The sequence below is a fragment of the Emys orbicularis genome, chromosome 1, assembly GCF_028017835.1.
Source record: "Emys orbicularis isolate rEmyOrb1 chromosome 1, rEmyOrb1.hap1, whole genome shotgun sequence".
Lineage (NCBI taxonomy): Eukaryota > Metazoa > Chordata > Testudines > Emydidae > Emys > Emys orbicularis.
In genome coordinates, this window is record NC_088683.1 from 20,836,642 (window position 1) to 20,855,187 (window position 18,546).

Sequence of the window (18,546 nt, forward strand, 5' to 3'; positions counted from 1 at the left end):
TTTTTTGCAACTACAGTCAGTATTTAACCCTTGCATACAGTATGTTCATGTATGGGTCTAAACATAGGTCTGATCAACAGAATGTCTGTCATGTGCATCGCCCTGGATCAGACAGCCCAGATGGGCTCTTTTACTGGACAACCATCTTTTCCGCTAAAAACCCTGGTTAATATTATGCATGCTGAAACAAAGGGGCCAAGTAACTTACCCAACATATTTATGAGTAGACATTGTCTCCTAATTTTTCCTACCCTATTCTTAATTATTATAATCACAATGGGCCAAACTCTTTAGGTTTACTCTGGATTTATTGTCATTACTTCATTTTTACATCATTGTTAGTGAGAGTCGAATACTTTATTTGCTGTAAGCAGTTTTCATTGTGCTCTCTCACATAATACACAACTCATCATTTTAAAACCGTCTCAGAGCATGAACAGTGGTAACTGGGTTTTAAGTTATACTCCAATTAAGTAAAAAACATGAATTAAATATCCAAATGAGTGTTATATCAGCCATGGTTGAAAAATCTACATTTGTGGGTGAGTTGCTGTCCTTTGTTTCTGGACTTCAAGCTGCCAGGGAAAGTTGGGTGCTAGATTTTTGCATTTAGATATCAGATTTAACAGAACAATGTGTTAAAAACTGACGTAGTTTTGCAGCCAATAGGGCACTGTCTAGCTGAGTTCTGTTTGTTCCAACAAAGGGCCTGGAATAAATTATGCTAAATAAATTAGCTCCAGGTTTGCCTGTTTCAGACAGTAGTTTCAGAGTAATCTGTCCTACAAGTTTTACTAAGTCTGACCACTTGCACTAAGATGTCACCTCTTTTCAGGGATATAATGTCACAAATGCACCAGTCACGTGCATCTGGATAGCCTTGGGTGTCCCAAGATGGCAGAATACCAGCACATCAGTGGTTTGACTGCTGGCAGCTCTGCTAGCCCATAACTCGTTTCAAATTTGAGTTCCACAGGGAAGATCTAACCGCAGAGCCAAGCACATAGGCCCTGATTCAACAAGGTGCTTTTGCACCCACCCAGTTTTAAGCATGTGAATAGTCCCCATTACTTCATTGGAGCTACTGCATACGTAAAAAGAGGTTTGTGCTTAAGACCCTTTTCAGCAAAGTACTAAGGGAGGATAATCAAAAACGTAAAAGAACTGAATGCAGATACATTACAGCTTCATGATAAAGCACTTGAAGTCAGGGCCGGCTCCAGGTATTTTGCTGCCTCAAGCAAAAAAAGGGGGGGGGGGGACGGAGTGTCGCCGCGGAAGCAAAAAATAATAATAAATAAATAAGGGGCGGCACTCAGCCTTTTATTTAAAAAGGGCCGCCCCGAGCACATGCTTGGAACGCTGGTGCCTAGAGCCGGCCCTGCTTGAAGTTAAACCTTATTCTCTTGAAATGTTTTGTCCACCATTTTGGTTCAGTACATCTCACAGGACTATTGCAGCATAGATAGACGCTTATCAGAAACATCAAATAACTAAAGTAAGCAGAATCTGATAAAATTCCTCTTTTTTAAAAAAAGAAGTGCTTATGGATTTGGTCAAATGGAGTATAGGACACTGATCTACATTAGAGATGTCCCAGCAGGTGTTGGGCATTTTCTGGGGATTAATGACCAGTCAATTGGTCTGAGGTACATTAACCTGAGCTAGTCATTAATCTCCTGGGAAGAGTCCTGTATTAGAGCTGGATTTGTATTAGAGGATGAACTTATGAAAAAACATAACTTAAAAAATCTGGCTAGCCTGCAGTGCATCCTTAATGGGACTTGTTTGGCTCAAACTCACTGAACAGCTGCCTCAAGTGTAAAGTAAGCCCCTTGTGTCTGGCCTCTTTCCACAGCCAGAGTTCAGATAAAACAAAGGAAGAAGAATTCCTATAACCAGAAATTTCTACATGGAAAAGTCAGGCTCCATGCAGCCAAAAGGCTAAATTCAGAGCTGGCTGTAAATCAGCAGATGTCAGTGAATCATCACATTCACGCCTCCTTATACCATTGGTGAATTTGGACCTACAACTTAATTATGCTCTTGCCTCCAGGGAAATGACCCTCCCACCCTCTGGTGGAATCCTTATAGGTTTAGCACAATCCCAGTCCCCCAAGCCATGATTCCTTTGCAATCTTTGCAATGAGACTTGATGTTAGATAATTTCTTGCTTTGGAGTATAGTTTTCACTCTCATTCACCAAAATGGACAGGGCCTGTGCATCTTTTTTCACCTCGTAGTCTTTTTTATATATATACACCTCTACCCTGATATAACGCGACCCGATATAACACGAATTCGGATATAACGCGGTAAAGCAGTGCTCTGGGGGGGGGGGGCTGCGCACTCCGGCGGATCAAAGCAAGTTCGATATAACGCGGTAAGTTTTTTTGGCTCCCGAGGACAGCGTTATATCGGGGTAGAGGTGTATATATATATAGAGAGAGAGAGAGAGTAGGCCAGCATTAATGTCACCATCAGTTACTTCCTGTGTCTTATTATTTGTTGGGCACTAGTAATGAACTCAGTAATACACATTTATGGAGTAAACAAGATTTCTCTTTCTCTCTCTTTCTCTTTCTCAGGTATTTACATTCCAATAGGGCAAAGAATAAAAAACAAATCAAACAATCAAATGCTTACTTTGGGGTTTTATTTAATGAATGGGTGATTGTGCTTAGCCTACAGGCGTAGATTCAGATTGAAAGGCGGCAGGGTCCCGGTGTGTTTTGAGGAGAGATTTGAAGGAGGAAAGGGAGGAAGCCGAATGTGTTGGCATAGGAAGGATGTTCCAGGTGAGATCCTCACCCCGGCTCTAGCTTCTTTACACTAGGTAGAAGTACCAGAGTAGTGTAAAGGGCTCAAAACCACCTGGTTTAGGCGGAGGAAGGATTTCCCTGGCAAGACACAGCTTTACAACTATCCTCCGCAATCTTCCAAGGACCCCCTTGCAAGCCATGGTGTAGGGGATGTGCTTGGGGAGAGGCTGGGGCCAGGAGGGATGTGCTGGGGGTAGGACTACAGCATGCAATACGTGGAGATCCTGGGCAGTGCTGCAGCTTGTCTGAGAGCTAAACTGATGCTAAGTTAACACCGAGAGCCACAGAGCAGCCCAAATGTCGGAAGTCATAAAGGATTAAAGGCACCTTAGTTCCCTCCCCAGGGGCTCTGCATTCTGTGTTTCATCTAAAAGGGTCAGTAGAGAACATTTCCCCCGGTTCTTACAGCAAATTAGTTGATCAAGCACCGGAATTGTTTTTTTTAGAATCAACTGAAAAAAAAATTTCAGAAAAAAAATTGTTAATGAAAAAATTATCATCATTTTCCCAGCAGCTCTACTTGTTAATCACTGGTGTTGTATCTGCTCTGGTCATTTTCATAGCTTCTAAGGCCAGAAGAGACCACTGTGGTCATCCAGCCTGAGTGCCTGCATAACAAAGGCCATAGAACTTCCCCAAAACAATGCTCTCGTTCAAACATGAATATCTTTTAGGGAAAAAAAAATTCAATCTTGCTGTTCCCAGTTCTACACAGGGACTACTATGTGATCTTCCTGAAGTCACTTCAACTTATTTGTGTCTCTGTTTTTCCCTGGATAGTGATAATTACCTTCCTTTGTAAGGTACTTGGTGATATATGGATGAAAAGAGCTAGGTATTATATTATGATTATTAAGTGAAAGGTGATACAAAGCTTGCTTTTCTTACATGTTGTGCTGAGATGGGCCTATCCAATGCTATTGACCTTTGCCTGGAACCCCCCATTTAGCGTTCCTAGGACGTTTTGGTTTGTGGATTGAGGTAGTTAAGTAAGTCTTAGTTAGTTCACTGAGAACAACATATGGGAAAGTATGTTTACATTGTATCAGCAGTCATTGTTTTTCTCCTGAAAGTGAGTACAAGCTTCCAATATCCCTTTTTTTAGTTTATAAATAAGTTTGTGATGAATGTACAATTACCTTAAAATGAACATGTATCTCCAGTTACTACACCATGGTATCTGAGATATTACAGTGTAGCCAGTTCACAATATAAGTATATAAAATAGCTGTTGTATCTATATAGAGATAGCCAAGGCATTAATGTGTGGTAATTTGGTAAACGCTGTCATTTTAATAGTGACTGTTTTTATCGGGTATTATATATAATTTAATTTGTACTTAAATGTTAGCTATGCTAGATGTTGTCCAAAAGCTTACATATTTTTCCAGCTTAGTCTACCAAATTAGTTTTATAGAAAAGAGATTACAGAGTTTTGGTGTATACTGGAGAAAAAATCCTCTATGGCAAACTAAGTGACTTCTGCATAAGCTACTCTCTAACTATAGGTCTGGCCTGCCTTCATAAACTTTGTGTGCGAGGATGCAAAAAACACACAGATGTTTTCTTTTTGCTTTCAGATTACATTTGGATTTTCTGAAAAACAGACTGTTTTCACCATGAATGCAAGAAAAGACTCTCAGGAGAACAGCAGAATGAGATCCTTCAAAGTGCCACATGTCTGCACAGCATTATCCTTAGTAATGCTGTTCCTTTCAGTCACTGGAACTTCAAAGCAAAATATCCCAAGACTTAAACTTTCCTATAAAGGTAAACCCATCAGAAGATTTTCTGTTTCTGGGTTGTTGTGTTTTTTGTTGTTGTTGTTGGGTTTTTTTGGTGTGGTGGTGCCAGCATTTAGTTTTCTGTTATTAAGCAGGAAAATAAACAGTTGACACAACTGTTCCTAGAAATAGACAACAATAGCATGAAAGACTTATATAGTCTTCTATGGGACAGAAGTATTCAATTACCTTTTTGGGGGTGATGGATAGTAATGGAAACCATAAAGTTTCTCAGATACATTTTAAAAGGATATAATTTTTAACACTCAGTAAAAACTCCAAAGCATTTGCTAAACTTAGACTTTTTTCTTGAAGCTAAAAATCACTTATGTGACAAACGGTATGCAAATCACCAAGAATTGGATGAATTAATCCCATATGATTGGTAAGAAACTAATCCTCATTCTTTCGGATTCTTTTGTATGGTCTCCATTGAATGTGCATGACTCTGGTAGCCCCTTGATAGTATTTCTTATTGTTTTGGGGCCCAATTCCCCGATTTAGGGCCCAGTACCTTGCTCACGTTGAGGTTAGAAGTAAAACTGCAAGTACAACTGTCTGAAAACTGCCTGTGTAAAAAAGGTCATTGTGCAGTTCTATGATTATTGTTTTGCAATGTGCTACCATAACAAGTTTGCTCAGTTTACAAAATGCATTGTTTTTGTTTTTATTTTTCCCCTAATTGTTGCCCTACTTAACTCAACCTGGGATCTGAAAATCTAGAGGTGGTTTTTTCCCCTTACTTGTGCATCTTTAGTACATTAGAAAGATTCTTCAGACTACATACTGAAGTGTTGGCAGTTACACCTGTGCAACCCTTTTGTCTTAAATTCTGCCCTCAGTAAGAATGATAAAGGCTGAATTTAAATAAAGATATATATTTTAATTGTTAGATGATGATGATTGTAGTCCAGTTTGTGGGTTTTCTTGTTGCTGTCTCTGCACTGCATCCTACCAGAGTTTGGTGAGATGATTCCATTCAGATATATTGATGCACTTGATCTTGTTTTGCTTAGTTAAAGAAAAGTTTCCCTAGTTAGTTTTAAACCATTTCAGTGCCTGTAATTAAGGGCACTGATTCTGCTCTCACTTACAGAGGCATAGTTATTCTTCAGTGTGTAAATGAGTAGAGTGAGGCTAGGGTGACCAGACAGCAAGTGTGAAAAATTGGGATGGGGGGGGGGGTAATAGAAGCCTATATAAGAAAAAGACCCAAATATTGGGACTGTCCCTGTAAAATCGGGACATCTGGTCACTCTAAGTGAGGCCCAAGATGCTCTGTAATGACAAGAGGTTGAACAGCCATCATAAATTAGCAGAATGTGTCTATTGTAAGGTATTACACATACAAGGATTTATTTAATCAGTGAGTACTGTATCCTGTGAAATGCTACTTATTTACAAGTTTCAACTCTGCATCTGCTCGATTTGTATGCAAGTATGTGGGTGTGTTTATGTGCATGTGAGATCTTGATGGCTTTTCCATAGTTTCAGGAAATAGTTACAGTTATGTAAGCCAATGAATACAGAAGCTGAAAGATCTGACATTGAGTTATGGATATTAGTAGGAAAAACCTGCAGCTTGTATTCAAACTTTACTTCTAGTTTTGGCTTCTAAACATTTCCCCAGAGTTACTTATTCTACATGGTGATGACACTTATTGTGGGACTGATGACCAAAAATATTGTATTCTTCTGTACTTCAAAGATAGCTAGCCACCTGCAAAATCCTGATGGACTCAGTTGGCAGGTAGAAGAGTAGGGGAGACAAAAAAAACTTTGAGGTCAGTGTAGGAAAAAATATGTTTATCGAAATATTTTAAAATAGTGAAAGAGACCTGCTGGGAGTGGTGTTGGAAAATGCTTAGGGTCATTAATAATGACAACGAGTGGATGACTGATATTGAGGCCCTGACCCAAACTTTTATTAGGACCTTCATAAAGCTCTGGATTTGGCTAGAGGGATGGGTTATTATATCTAAACTCAGTGACTTAGCCCTGCAGAAGAAAAGCACAGGGAATACAAATTAACACACACATTCCAATTCAGAGAGCTGTGCTGCCACTGATGAGGCCAATAGACAAATAAGGAAATATGAGGAATATTGGATTACTATTGTGCTTGCTCTTTTTGTTTTGTTTTTTCCCCCAAAACTGGAAGAAGAAAAAAGTAAAAGAAAATGTTTTTTCAAGCTTTTTAATGGTATTAAAACAATGGCAAGGAGGAGAAAAGTGTAAAAAAACAAAAACAAAAAACTTGCTAGCATCGCTAAGTTCTCTGAGCATTGTATGGATGACAAAGTTTATTAAAAAGAAATAAAAAGCAGAGGAAAAATGCACATCCTGAACACACACTAACGCAAACCTGGATTCTGCTTACCACCAAAGAGAAGTAAATGGTTTGAACCAATTACTTAAGGCTTTATGTGTCTTTAGAGTATCTTTAGAATCTATGAGAAGGTATGTCGAAATGTGTTGTCATCTGTTCATGTGCAAGAACAACCAGGCTGGTCCTAAAGTTCAGAAAGTAACTATCTGTCAACCTATGTGAAAGGCTTGCAGAGGTGCATCCAAATGTCTCTATTTCCAAAACAGAATTTCGATGCGCCTGTTTTATGCTGACTCTTCACTGAGTGATAATTTGCATTATAGGCAGTGCAGATAGTGATGCCTAAAGTTAAAGTTGCCCAGTACTTCCCATGATTACACGCTGTTTTCAGTTACTTAAAACTTAGCCAAATTTTAGCCCTGCTCGATTTCTCTGTAGCATTCAACACTGTTGACCATGAGCTGCTGCTCTCTCAGCTGATGCACTAAATGGTTTAAGCTCTTCTTTGAGGGACACAACCAGTGAATAATGATGGGAAACTGCACCTCCACCACTAGATCCCTCACTTGTGGAGTCCCACAAGGATCAATTCTTTCTCCTGTCCTTTTCAACATCCACGTGCAACCATGAAACAGTGAAATGGTCAAATAACATGAACTCACGTGGATGACACATTTCTACCTGTCTTTCACCACATAAGACCTCACAACTACCACCAAGATGGGTATAATATCAGCTCATGAATTAAGCACAGCTGGCTGAAGCTGAACCCAAGAAAGACAGAGGTGACGTTGGTGGGCAGAGGACAACATTTTGATGGTTCACCACCCACAATAGGTCAGTTCAGATCATAGTCTAGGAGTGCTCTTGGATTTCTTCTTGACACTGAGCTCTCGCATTGCAACAGCCATAAGTAACACTGTCTGTCATCTCTGGTTGGCTAGGAGATTCCATCACATCCTGGAAGATGGTGGCCTGACCTCAAGTTATAAATGCCTTCATCACCTCTTGGTTGGACTACAGCAATGAGATTACCAGGAATGAAGTCTTCAGCACTTAGAAGACTCCCACTAGTACAGAACGCTGAAGCACATCTCTTCAGCAACACTGGATACCATGAGCACATCAAACCTCTCCTCCACTTTCTGCACTGGCTTCCCAAGGAGTATCAAATCAAGTTCAAGGGTCCGTCCCTTATCTTCAAGGTGCTTCATGGCATGAGCCCAGGATACCTAAAAGACAATATAAAGCTCCAGGAGGAAGAGCTTCTCTCTCTGGCACAATGGAACTCACAACAATAAGAATAAAGCTCATCTGTGCAGGAGACAGAACTTTCTCAGGCTGGGAATTTGGCCAGGAGATTTTGCTGGTACTAGGGATGTGTCTTTTGTTTTCTGCAACAGGGTTGTTGACCCATTAATTGAACTGGGATCAGCTCTCCCATTCCAGTGGGCCAATTAAGAGAGTGGGGAAACATCTGGATGGGTTGTAGAAGATGAGTCGGGAGTCAGATGGGAGAAGGACAGGAGAGCTGCCAGATAGAGAAGATGGTTCCTGGGAGATGGCTGAAGGCAAAGAACAACATGTGGTGTTTTCTGGCTGACATCCCCAAGCCAGAGAGCCAGGGCTGAAGGCAGAAGAGGGAGATGCCTGCTGGCTCTAAGCTGGAGAGCCAGAGCTAAGGGCTAGAGAGAGCTGTAGGAAGGGGAAGAAGAGGAAGGGCTTACTTGCTGGCATCCCCTTGCTGGAGAGTGGAGACCACAGAGAACAGTGAGAGGGCCAGGGGGAGTGAAGCATTCTTCCCTGACAAGGATGCACCCAGCAGACAGGCTGTGGGAGTTCTCACTGGGAAGAGCAGGGTTGCACCCCAGAACGAAAGTCTTGGGTGACTGTCCTGGCAGAGGGATTGTAGCCTATAGGACTAACCTGCTTGTGTGTGTGTGTGTGTGTGTGTGTGTATATATAGATAGATAGATAGATTATATAATATAATCTTTTCTTATAGTTTAAGTATTTGGTTTATTGTAATAGGTTTATAGATTTATATTAAAGTAAGTTTGGCTGTAATACAAAAGACCTACAGGCCAAAAACATGTATATTAAGCTAAAGCAAAGTTAGCATATCTATATTTGGCCCTTTTACCCAGAAAGTAAAGTTGACCTTTATCTTGTTTATCCTATACCTAAATAGATAAGTACCCACGCCTATGTCTATGACCTTTTATCTAGACCAATAGACAATGGAGAATGGCATAGGGGGGTTTTCAATGTTGTACCCACAAACTTAACAAGTACATCACAAGTGCGTACATACATGTCATCCATACGCACATACATACTAGCCTGTGGGGTAAGTGTACCCTAACATTTCTGTGGGTGAGGAATGAAATTTGGGCATAAGAGGAAGGATTTCTGGCACTTGCCCTATAAAAGAGGTGACCTACCTCGATAGAGTACTCCATTCTCACTTTACTCCATTTCTTACTTATTCTCACTTACTTCCTCCACTCTCTCTATCTATTCTATCTGTCTATGATGACTATTACTATTAGTAGGCTATACTTGTTCTTCTTAAACTTTCAGTTTCAAAGGACCCAGGCTAAGCTTGGTTTCCCTAAGTTTTATTCTTTGTTTATTAGGGTTTGATTTTAAGTTTAAGTTAGTCAAGTAAACCCTAAGTTTACTTTAATAGCTTGTAGCATTAGTTTCTTCTAAGCACTGCATCCTTCACTCAAGAATTGAGCAACCTGAACTGCAAGGCTGTTCCTGTGTCTCTTACCACAAGGTTATCAAGGAAGGGTGTGAGTATATTAACCAAAGCTTTGTTGTATATAATACTATATTATCATATGTATCTTTTGAATAGCAGTAATGCAATTGTAACTTTGTAACTCTGATTATTTTATCATTTACTTACTATTATTGATTTTAATAAAAAGTCTTTACAACTGTATCAGTCTCAGTGTGAGCTTCCTGTCATACCCCCGAGGGTCCTTTGTAAATTCTGTGGAGCCTGATTCGGGACAAGAACTTTTATCTTCTGATCAAACAGATTGGCAAGCCTAAGACCCCTACTAATTAATATTAATTAATATTAACTAATTAATATTTGTACAGATGAGAGTGAGTTTCCTCCTTTTACAATCTGAGTGATCCATTCGTATGTACACAGCCAAAAGTGTAAAATTTTGGCGTCTTATGCACTTTTGAATTTTTTTTACCCAGAATTGGTAACTTTCTTTAACAATAATCAATGAAAAGAAGTTATTCTTTAAAAATGGTATTGCAAAGTTCCATGCTTACTGTCTCTCAGTGATTTCTGTATTAAACCTATTCTGTTTGCAAACAAAAAGACAATAAACTATTATCCCTGTTACTCAGCCTGGGCTGGATGAGTCAAGCTGGCATCTTTCCATCATTCACTTACAGCTGCAAAACTGAGTTACAATGGTGTAGCTAAGGGGTAGGCAACCTCTGGCACGCGTGCCGAAGGTGGCACGCGAGCTGATTTTCAGTGGCACTCACACTGCCCGGGTCCTGGCCACCGGTCCGGGGGACTCTGCATTTTAATTTAATTTTAAATGAAGCTTCTTAAACATTTTAAAAACCTTATTTACTTTACATACAACAATAGTTTAGTTATATGTTATAGACTTATAGAAAGAGACCTTCTAAAAACGTTAAAATGTATGACTGGCACACGGAACCTTACATTAGAGTGAATCAATGAAGACTCGGCACACCGCTTCTGAAAGGTTGCCGACCCCTGGCTCCATGATCCTCATTTAAGCCAACCGTGACTGCACTGCAAGGGTTTGCACAGGTGTAACTGATTGGAACTTAGTGAACTGTTCTACTGATGATGCACAAGAAGGAATAGAATTAAGCTCACATGCTCAGAGCTGTGCTGGCTATGCAGGAATAAGAGGAGGAAAAAGCAGTAAAAATGTACTGCTGGGACAGAAGTCAGCAGATATAATTCTAAATACACATAAGGAGCAAGCAGATCTGTTGAATGAGAGAGTGACATTGGATATAGTTGCAGACAAGAGCTAGGCTTTAATCACCTTTGCAAAGCACTTGGAGATCCATAGATGAGAAGTGTTATTATGTAAGTGCAAAGTGTTATCACTTGTCATTTCATCTGATGTGGGATCATCACAAATCGATGCAGCTGCTTGAAAAACAAGCAGAACATCAGTAGCTGCACGCTCTGTTACAAGGTCCTGGTTAAAAGCAACAAAGAGTCCTGTGGCACCTTAAAGACTAACAGATGTATTAGAGCATAAGCTTTCATAGGTGAATACCCACTTCGTCAGACGCATGTAATTGAAATTTCTAGAGGCAGGTATAAATATGCAGGCAAGAATCAGTCTGGAGATAACGAGGTTAGTTCAATCAGGGAGGGTGAGGCCCTCTTCTAGCAGTTGAGGTGTGAACACCAAGGGAGGAGAAACTGCTTTTGTAGTTGGCGAGCCATTCACAGTCTTTGTTTAATCCTGAGCTGATGGTGTCAAATTTGCAAACGAACGGAAGCTCAAAGCAGTTTCTCTTTGAAGTCTGGTCCTGAAGTTTTTTGGCTGCAGGCTGGCTACCTTTACATCTGCTATTGTGTGGCCAGGGAGGTCGAAGTGTTCTCCTAGAGGTTTTTGTATATTGCCATTCCTAATATCTGACTTGTGTCCATTTATCCTTTTACGTGGGTCCTGGTTGAGGGTGTTGGTTAGCCAGCATATAATTTTTTTCCCCCTTTCCATTGTCTTCAAAAGAGGCTTTCTGAGAGCAGTTAACATTGAAACTTAAATCAATTCTAAATGAATTTGGGTGGGCAGCACTACCCTGCTTGGAAAAAATTCTGCAATATCACATGCATCAGGGTCGCCCAGAGTGGGGGGCAAGTGGGGCAATTTGCCCCGGGCCCCGCAGGGCCCCCTCAAGAATATAGTATTCTATAGTATTGCAACTTTTTTTATGGAAGGGGCCCCCGAAATTGCTTTGCCCCAGGCCCCCTGAATCCTCTGGGCGGCCCTGACATGCATAGAATCAATCAAAATGTTTTTCATTCAGGCTTTTTTGCAGAGCTACAACTGGAAAACTAACAGGTTTCTCCCTCCATTAACTAGAGAACTTGGAGTCAGATCTGACTATATGCTGTATTCTCTCTTATAATTATCACATATATTATGTCCTGCAAGGCAACTTCCACTCAATGACATCAATAGTTTACATAGCAGTTGAACTAAGAATAACCTTAAAGAGCTGACCCACATCAACCTCCTAACAATGTAAACAGCTTGTAGCTCACAACACTTTTCTCTTTGCATAATTGGAAAAGGGACCTCACTTGGATGAGAAAAAATGTTGTGTTCACAAGACACTGCCCCATAATTCTTAGAGTTCACGAAGATGAGAGAGAGGAAGTGGACTGGACTTTGGAGAAAGTGTTGAACCAGTTAAAGAGGAAGAAGAGAAAATACTAATGAGTTAAGTATCAGAGGGGTAGCCGTGTTAGTCTGAATCTGTAAAAAGCAACAGAGGGTCCTGTGGCACCTTTAAGACTAACAGAAGTATTGGGAGCATAAGCTTTCGTGGGTAAGAACCTCCCTTGCATCTGAAGAAGTGAGGTTCTTACCCACGAAAGCTTATGCTCCCAATACTTCTGTTAGTCTTAAAGGTGCCACAGGACCCTCTGTTGCTTTTTACTAATGAGTTGCTTCTCTAAAAGAACGGGGGGTGAGTATGGCATCAATGGCAGCATTTTTGCTTGGGATTTTCAAAAGTGCTTGCCTAACTCTGCTTCCAGTGAAGTCAATAGTAAAATTCCTATTGGCTTCAATGGAAACAGGGTGAGGCCAGTGCCAAGTGCTTTTGAAAACCCTACCCTTAGTCTTTCAATATGAACTAATTTTAGGACTGTCCTGATCCTGTTGTCATTGATGTCAGTGGGAATAGGATTGGGCCTTAAATCATGTTTTACCTCCTATACCTTTCTCTGGTAATCTATATATGGAATAGTTCTTTATACACAGGGCCAGAGGGAAAGGGGGGGGGGATATGAAACACATTGAAGGGATTTTGCCACACTTTGTGCTGCTGCTAACATACTTGCTCAGAATAATTTACTTAGATCAAGTCTCTGTGCTATTTACATGTATTTAAAATGGCACAAGGAGATGCTAGGGTATCCAATTAGCAGCCAAGGGTATTTTTGTAGCTTCCTCTAGTATCCAAGTAGGAAATCCAGGCTTAAATAGGGACTTGTGTTACACTGTCCAATTTGCAACTGGATTTTGCAAAGATTATCCAGGAGCAAGAGGATAATTATATGCAAAGGGTGGTAGAGAGGATTTTAAGGGCTGAGGAACATGCATTAGACAGGGCAGGAGTTCTGTGCTGTGCCATGGGTCCCAGCTGTCCTGAAGAAGTATGCACTGCTGCTGCATATGCTGCCCTGTGACTAGATAAAGGATTTCAATCTCCAGGGCTGTCAGGTCAGATCATTACAGGGGGAGGCAGCATGGCCTAGTGGGTAGAGTACTAGTCTGGGACTCAGGAGCACCTGAGTTCTGCAACTGGATTTTTGGGTGAGTCTCCACACCTTTCCCTCTACCCCATATGTAGAATGGGGATAGTCATGCTGACTTCCTTTGTAGAATGCACTGAGATCATCTGATGAAAAATTTGTGTTTCTATATGAGTACTGTGCTGACAGCAAAGGTTATACGTAGAACATGTAGATAATGGGGGTGGGAGATTGAAGCAGAATTTGATTTGTAATATTAGCCCGTAGCTGATAAATTCAATATCTCTTTTTATATATTATAACTTAAAAAACCCCAAACTGATCAGATGTAATCTGGCAGTGCACACAGCTGGCCTATGTAAACACATGTCCTTATTGTTTCCTTCATCTTCCCTGCCCCCTTCCTTCTGATTAGTTGTGTTTTATGTTAAAGTAGATTGTGAGCTCTTTGAGGCAAGGGCTGTTTCTGGCCATGTGTTTAGCATGTAGCACATTGGGGCGCCAACCCTGGTTGGGGGTGCTAGCCGTTACTCTCATACAAATAAATAATGTTTTAAAGAAAAAAAATCTACATATACACTGTCATTTAGTTCCAGGTGTTTTATCAGAATTTCAACTCCATCAATATCAAAGTGTAATTGAGACTATAATTTAGTTTTCCATGTCAGAAGTTTTATTATGCTAATCTGAGCTATTACCATGCAGATTTTTTTTTTTATTGCTGAAAGTGGTTCTGCTTTTATGGTGCATTAATTAGCAGCACCATTTAGAAAAACAGCTTCACTCCTAACAAGAATAGCCAATTAAAATTAAATGAGTGTCCAACAAGTACATGCAAGCACTGCAGGAGTAAATAGTTAAACTGAGTCAAACAGAGTTTAATATATCATAAATGGGAGTTAAAGTAAAAACTGGAGCTATGAGAAAATTCACCCACACAAAATATTTTGTAATGATCTTCCTTCCACAATGAAATACTGCAATGAGATTCACTTTTATTGATGAGACAAAATGTTTTGTTTTGTCTCATGTGGGTAGTATTTTACCAATCAGTCCCTATTTCTAATCCCCATTAAGAATTTAGTCTGTTTCTAAACTAACTATTCAATAAAATAATTGCTTGCATTGAAAAAAAAAGTGTCTTAAACTATAGAGGATTCTAAATCACTTTACCTAAGTGGTAATTCTACACACTCTTGAAAGACACTCATGGCTGAAATGCAGCTATTTTTGATATCTATTTTAGGTATTTCTATGACCCTCATTACATGAACATCTCACAATTTTTAATGTCATGGCACCACTGAGAGGTAGGGCAGTGCTATTATCCCCATTTTACAGATGGGGAACTGAGGCACAGGAAGGCCAAGTGACTTGCCCAAGGCAACATAAGGGAGTGCTTGTGACAGATCAGGAACTTGAACCCAGGTCTACCTAAGATCTAGGCCAGATACCTAACCACTGAATGATATTTTTTCACTGAATGGGATGAAGTGTGGAAGCTGTTTAATAACTTGCAGCAAGACCGCAACATGGTTTAGGACAGGAAACAAAGATTGTCATACACAGGGTATTAAATATATTTTTCTGTTTTATTTTATTTTTAGACAAGTAATGGCTCTGTTTTGGAGTAAAAACTCTTTAGCGGTGTTTTGAAATAGTGTTTTCTCTGAATTATATAAAATAAATATTGTCCCCCTTCCCCTAATCTATGCTTTATAACAACCTGTTCTCAGATTTTTGCTTTGATGTGGTTTTACTGGTTTTAACCTCAAACTAGAAACCCTGACCTAACTACATTCAGTTGGAACTGCCTAGGCAGAATATAATTACCTAAACACTAATGTGGTCAGGACACCTTATTCATGTAGTTACCATGAGTAGCCAGGACTCACGTTTATATCTCATGTGACAGCATGGGAGGGCTTTCACTCAGTACTGATTCTAAGGGAAGAATGTCATCTACAGAACTGCCAGCACAACTTTCTACAACAAACTTGGGCCTGGATCGATATCTGCTGTGACTTGTCATGGCTTTATTGAAGTCAAGCTGAAGATTTGGCCCTTGATTTTAACTTTCCTTTGCTGTCACTTCCAAGTCTTGACCAGGCCCAACCCAATTTAGGGGGTGACCTGATGAGCTCATAGCATGGGTGTAAAATTAACACCTGTTATAGTTTAATTTTCTAATGGTCTCTGAGTCAGTACAAACAGTACTACTACATCTGAGAGAGCCTGTAGCAGGGTGCTGGTGCAAAAGCACCTAATTAGCCCCTGCCCGGTCAGCTCCAATTAAGAGAAATAGATTGGGGCTAATGGAAAAGGCCTGATGCTGGCCTGAGGATTGGCAATGCCTACTGGCCTGACAAGCCAAGGGCTATAAAGGCTGGGAGAGAGCCAGAAGGCAGGGGGCAGCAAGGGCGAAGTAAGTCAGTCAGGGAACTGGAGGCTTCCTAGCTGAAGGCTGACTCTGCCTGTAAAGGAGGTAACCACATTTGTAAAGCGTGTATATAAATGGACACTGGTTGTGGGACAATGTTAAATAAATAAAGATCCGGGTGTTGTACAACCCTGAAGCCTCTCCAAGCCTTATTCGAGAGGGCAAGCGGGCTCCAGGAAGAGGGGCGGGTCGAGAATCTTGTTACAGAGCCCCACTAGTTATTACTTTCCTCTTATTCTAATAAGAAAAAAATATTCATAGTCGTAGGAATCATAAGGCACCTATGTGGATTCTTTTGTCAATGAAACATTCTTACAAAGAAGGTACTGAAAGTACTTTAAAAACAACTAAGCAACTAAATGTGTTTGTGTTAACTCTCCTAGCTCTGTCAACTCACCTATTTCAGAAAAAAAGTTTGTGCTGTTATACTGCTCTCCCAAGCCTGTTAGAACTGATTTTAAGGTGCTTTATGGTCCATAATCATTTAACACTTTTATCATAGCAGAGTTGTTCATGTCACAGTAGGTTAGGGTCTCCCATCCTTTTACTTATAAACCCCTGTCTACTTGGAGAGAAACTTTTGAGGGTGGATATAATATTTAAAAAAAAAAAAACACTCTATAAATTGGCACCTTTGTATTCAACAGGTCTATTCCCTGTGGGCCAAATTCTGTCACCAAACACATGGTCCAAGAAGTGGGTTAGACAAGCATGAATCAGACTAAGAACCACATGTATCAGCACCTACCAGTAGTATCACGCATTCTACTGGAGCCAGATTGTGAATACCTTACACAATTCTTCATCAGTCTTTATTTAAGCAAATTCCTATTCAAGACAAGGGTTGAATCCCAAGCCTCAATAAAATCAATGGCAAAACTCCCAGTGGGGAGTAGGGCAAGGAGCAAAAACTGGGTAAGGATTTCAGTATTTGCCCTCTGGTGAATAGGCTATGGAAGGAGTAGAAGACATTATCGCCTATAGCCTCCCCACTATATGGAAATTTAGGTCATTGGATCTGGTCCGTGCATAGAACTATTGGCCATTTCCTCAGCCTGTCATCAACTCCGTGTGTCTGTAGAGAGAACCACCAGGAGCTTGGGTCCACATGGTATGAGCAGTCTCTTGAGTGGCATCTCCATTCACCTTCCTCCCTGCACATCATTTTTGCTCCTTTCTCAAATGCTCTCTGAGAAGGAGCAGGGCAGCATTTTCACCTGTATGTTAGAGCCACGCATGTGCTTTCCAGGCAAAACAAATTGTTTACTCCTGTTAGGTCTTCAGAGCCTGTACAGCTAGGGAGAAATGAGCTGAGTTCTAGTCTGCCTTGTGTATCTTCAGCTATGTCCAGATTGCAAGATCTTTTTTTGGTGGTGATGTTGTAAGTGGCAGAATGAACCTAGCTTGAGCCTGAAGAGTTTGCAGTTAGAAAAATCATCATTCAACTTGTAAATGGAGCAAACTGTGCTATAAAAGTCATTGCAGAAGAATAGTGAAGGTCAAAGTAGCCATTTTTTTGTCCTGTTTCTGACTTAAAATTCACTGCAAACAAGCAAAATCTGACCAGTTTTAACAGTAGATAGGATTTTACTGTTGGAAAACAATCCTTTCTGAGTAACTCGGAAGCAAAATATGTTTTAAAGTAAAAGGCAGGTGCTATTTTGGAGACCAATATAATGATAGTTATTTTGTTTTAAAATGAGGCACAGTACCACAGATAATTGTATGTGTGACACTCTGGGAAAGTAAAGCTCTATTTGTTGTAAGTGCTAAGTATGATTATGTTACATTTTTAACACCTGGATTTGCCTGAAATGTGCAACATGAACATGTGACCTGTAAAGAGCTACTTGCCTGCTGAACCACTGACTATGACAGTGACCAAAAGCTGCATCTGTTGCATGGTGGGCTGTATTAATGGCAGTTAATGCGTGTCCCAGAATGGCTGGGCTCATGTTGATGCAATCAGCTTTCTGCTGGGCCCATTCTGTTGCCAATTTAAAATTTTGTATACGCTGGCTAGTCCTAGTCTCTTTAGGCCAGTCTTTACCTTTTACTCAGTGTGGTAGCTACATGCTTTGTGGCATGCCCTGCGCTCTGGTGGCTGAGAATCCCTTAGAGTTTAAACTTGAGATCTTTGGATCATGCACTCAAATAAATATGGTCAGGAAATTCATGGAAGAGGCATGGCAGGGCAGCATGATGGGGACAGATGTGGCAGTGGGGAAGAGGGGTTCAGAGTAAACCCATTGAACACTGATCATTCAAATAAGACAGCCAAAGAGAACTTTGCCCCACAAAATGTCTCCTTTGTGTTGATTGTACTTCACATTAGTGCATATTTGCATGCACTATTTACCTTGCACTCATGACCCTTTTAAAATCCTCAACACCAGACATGAGAAATTTGGAGGTAGGGGAACAGGATCTTAAGGTGAAAGTTCATTCTCGAGTCTCTCTTTAATATTGTGGGTCCAATTCTACAATTTCATTGGTCCAGACAAAACGAACTACTGCTACTGACCTACGGAGCCTCTGAGTGCTCCAGGCTAGGAGGCCATTTCTAATTCAGCTCATGTCAAAGTCCGTTTTTAGGACCTGAACAATTGTAGACTTAGGAGTCCCCCAGTTCATGTCCCCTTGTCTCC

The 18,546-nt window shown here is 40.5% G+C and overlaps 1 protein-coding gene across 1 annotated transcript in view; it reads left to right on the plus strand.

The window, feature by feature from the left end:
- The window catches only part of LOC135895122 (semaphorin-3D-like), a 179,616-nt gene that overhangs the window by 50,063 nt on the left and 111,007 nt on the right, over positions 1-18,546 (plus strand). The window contains exon 2 of the mRNA XM_065423193.1: positions 4,403-4,592. Within this exon, the coding sequence (XP_065279265.1) occupies positions 4,403-4,592 (190 nt within the window). The remainder of the gene's footprint in view (positions 1-4,402; positions 4,593-18,546) is intronic.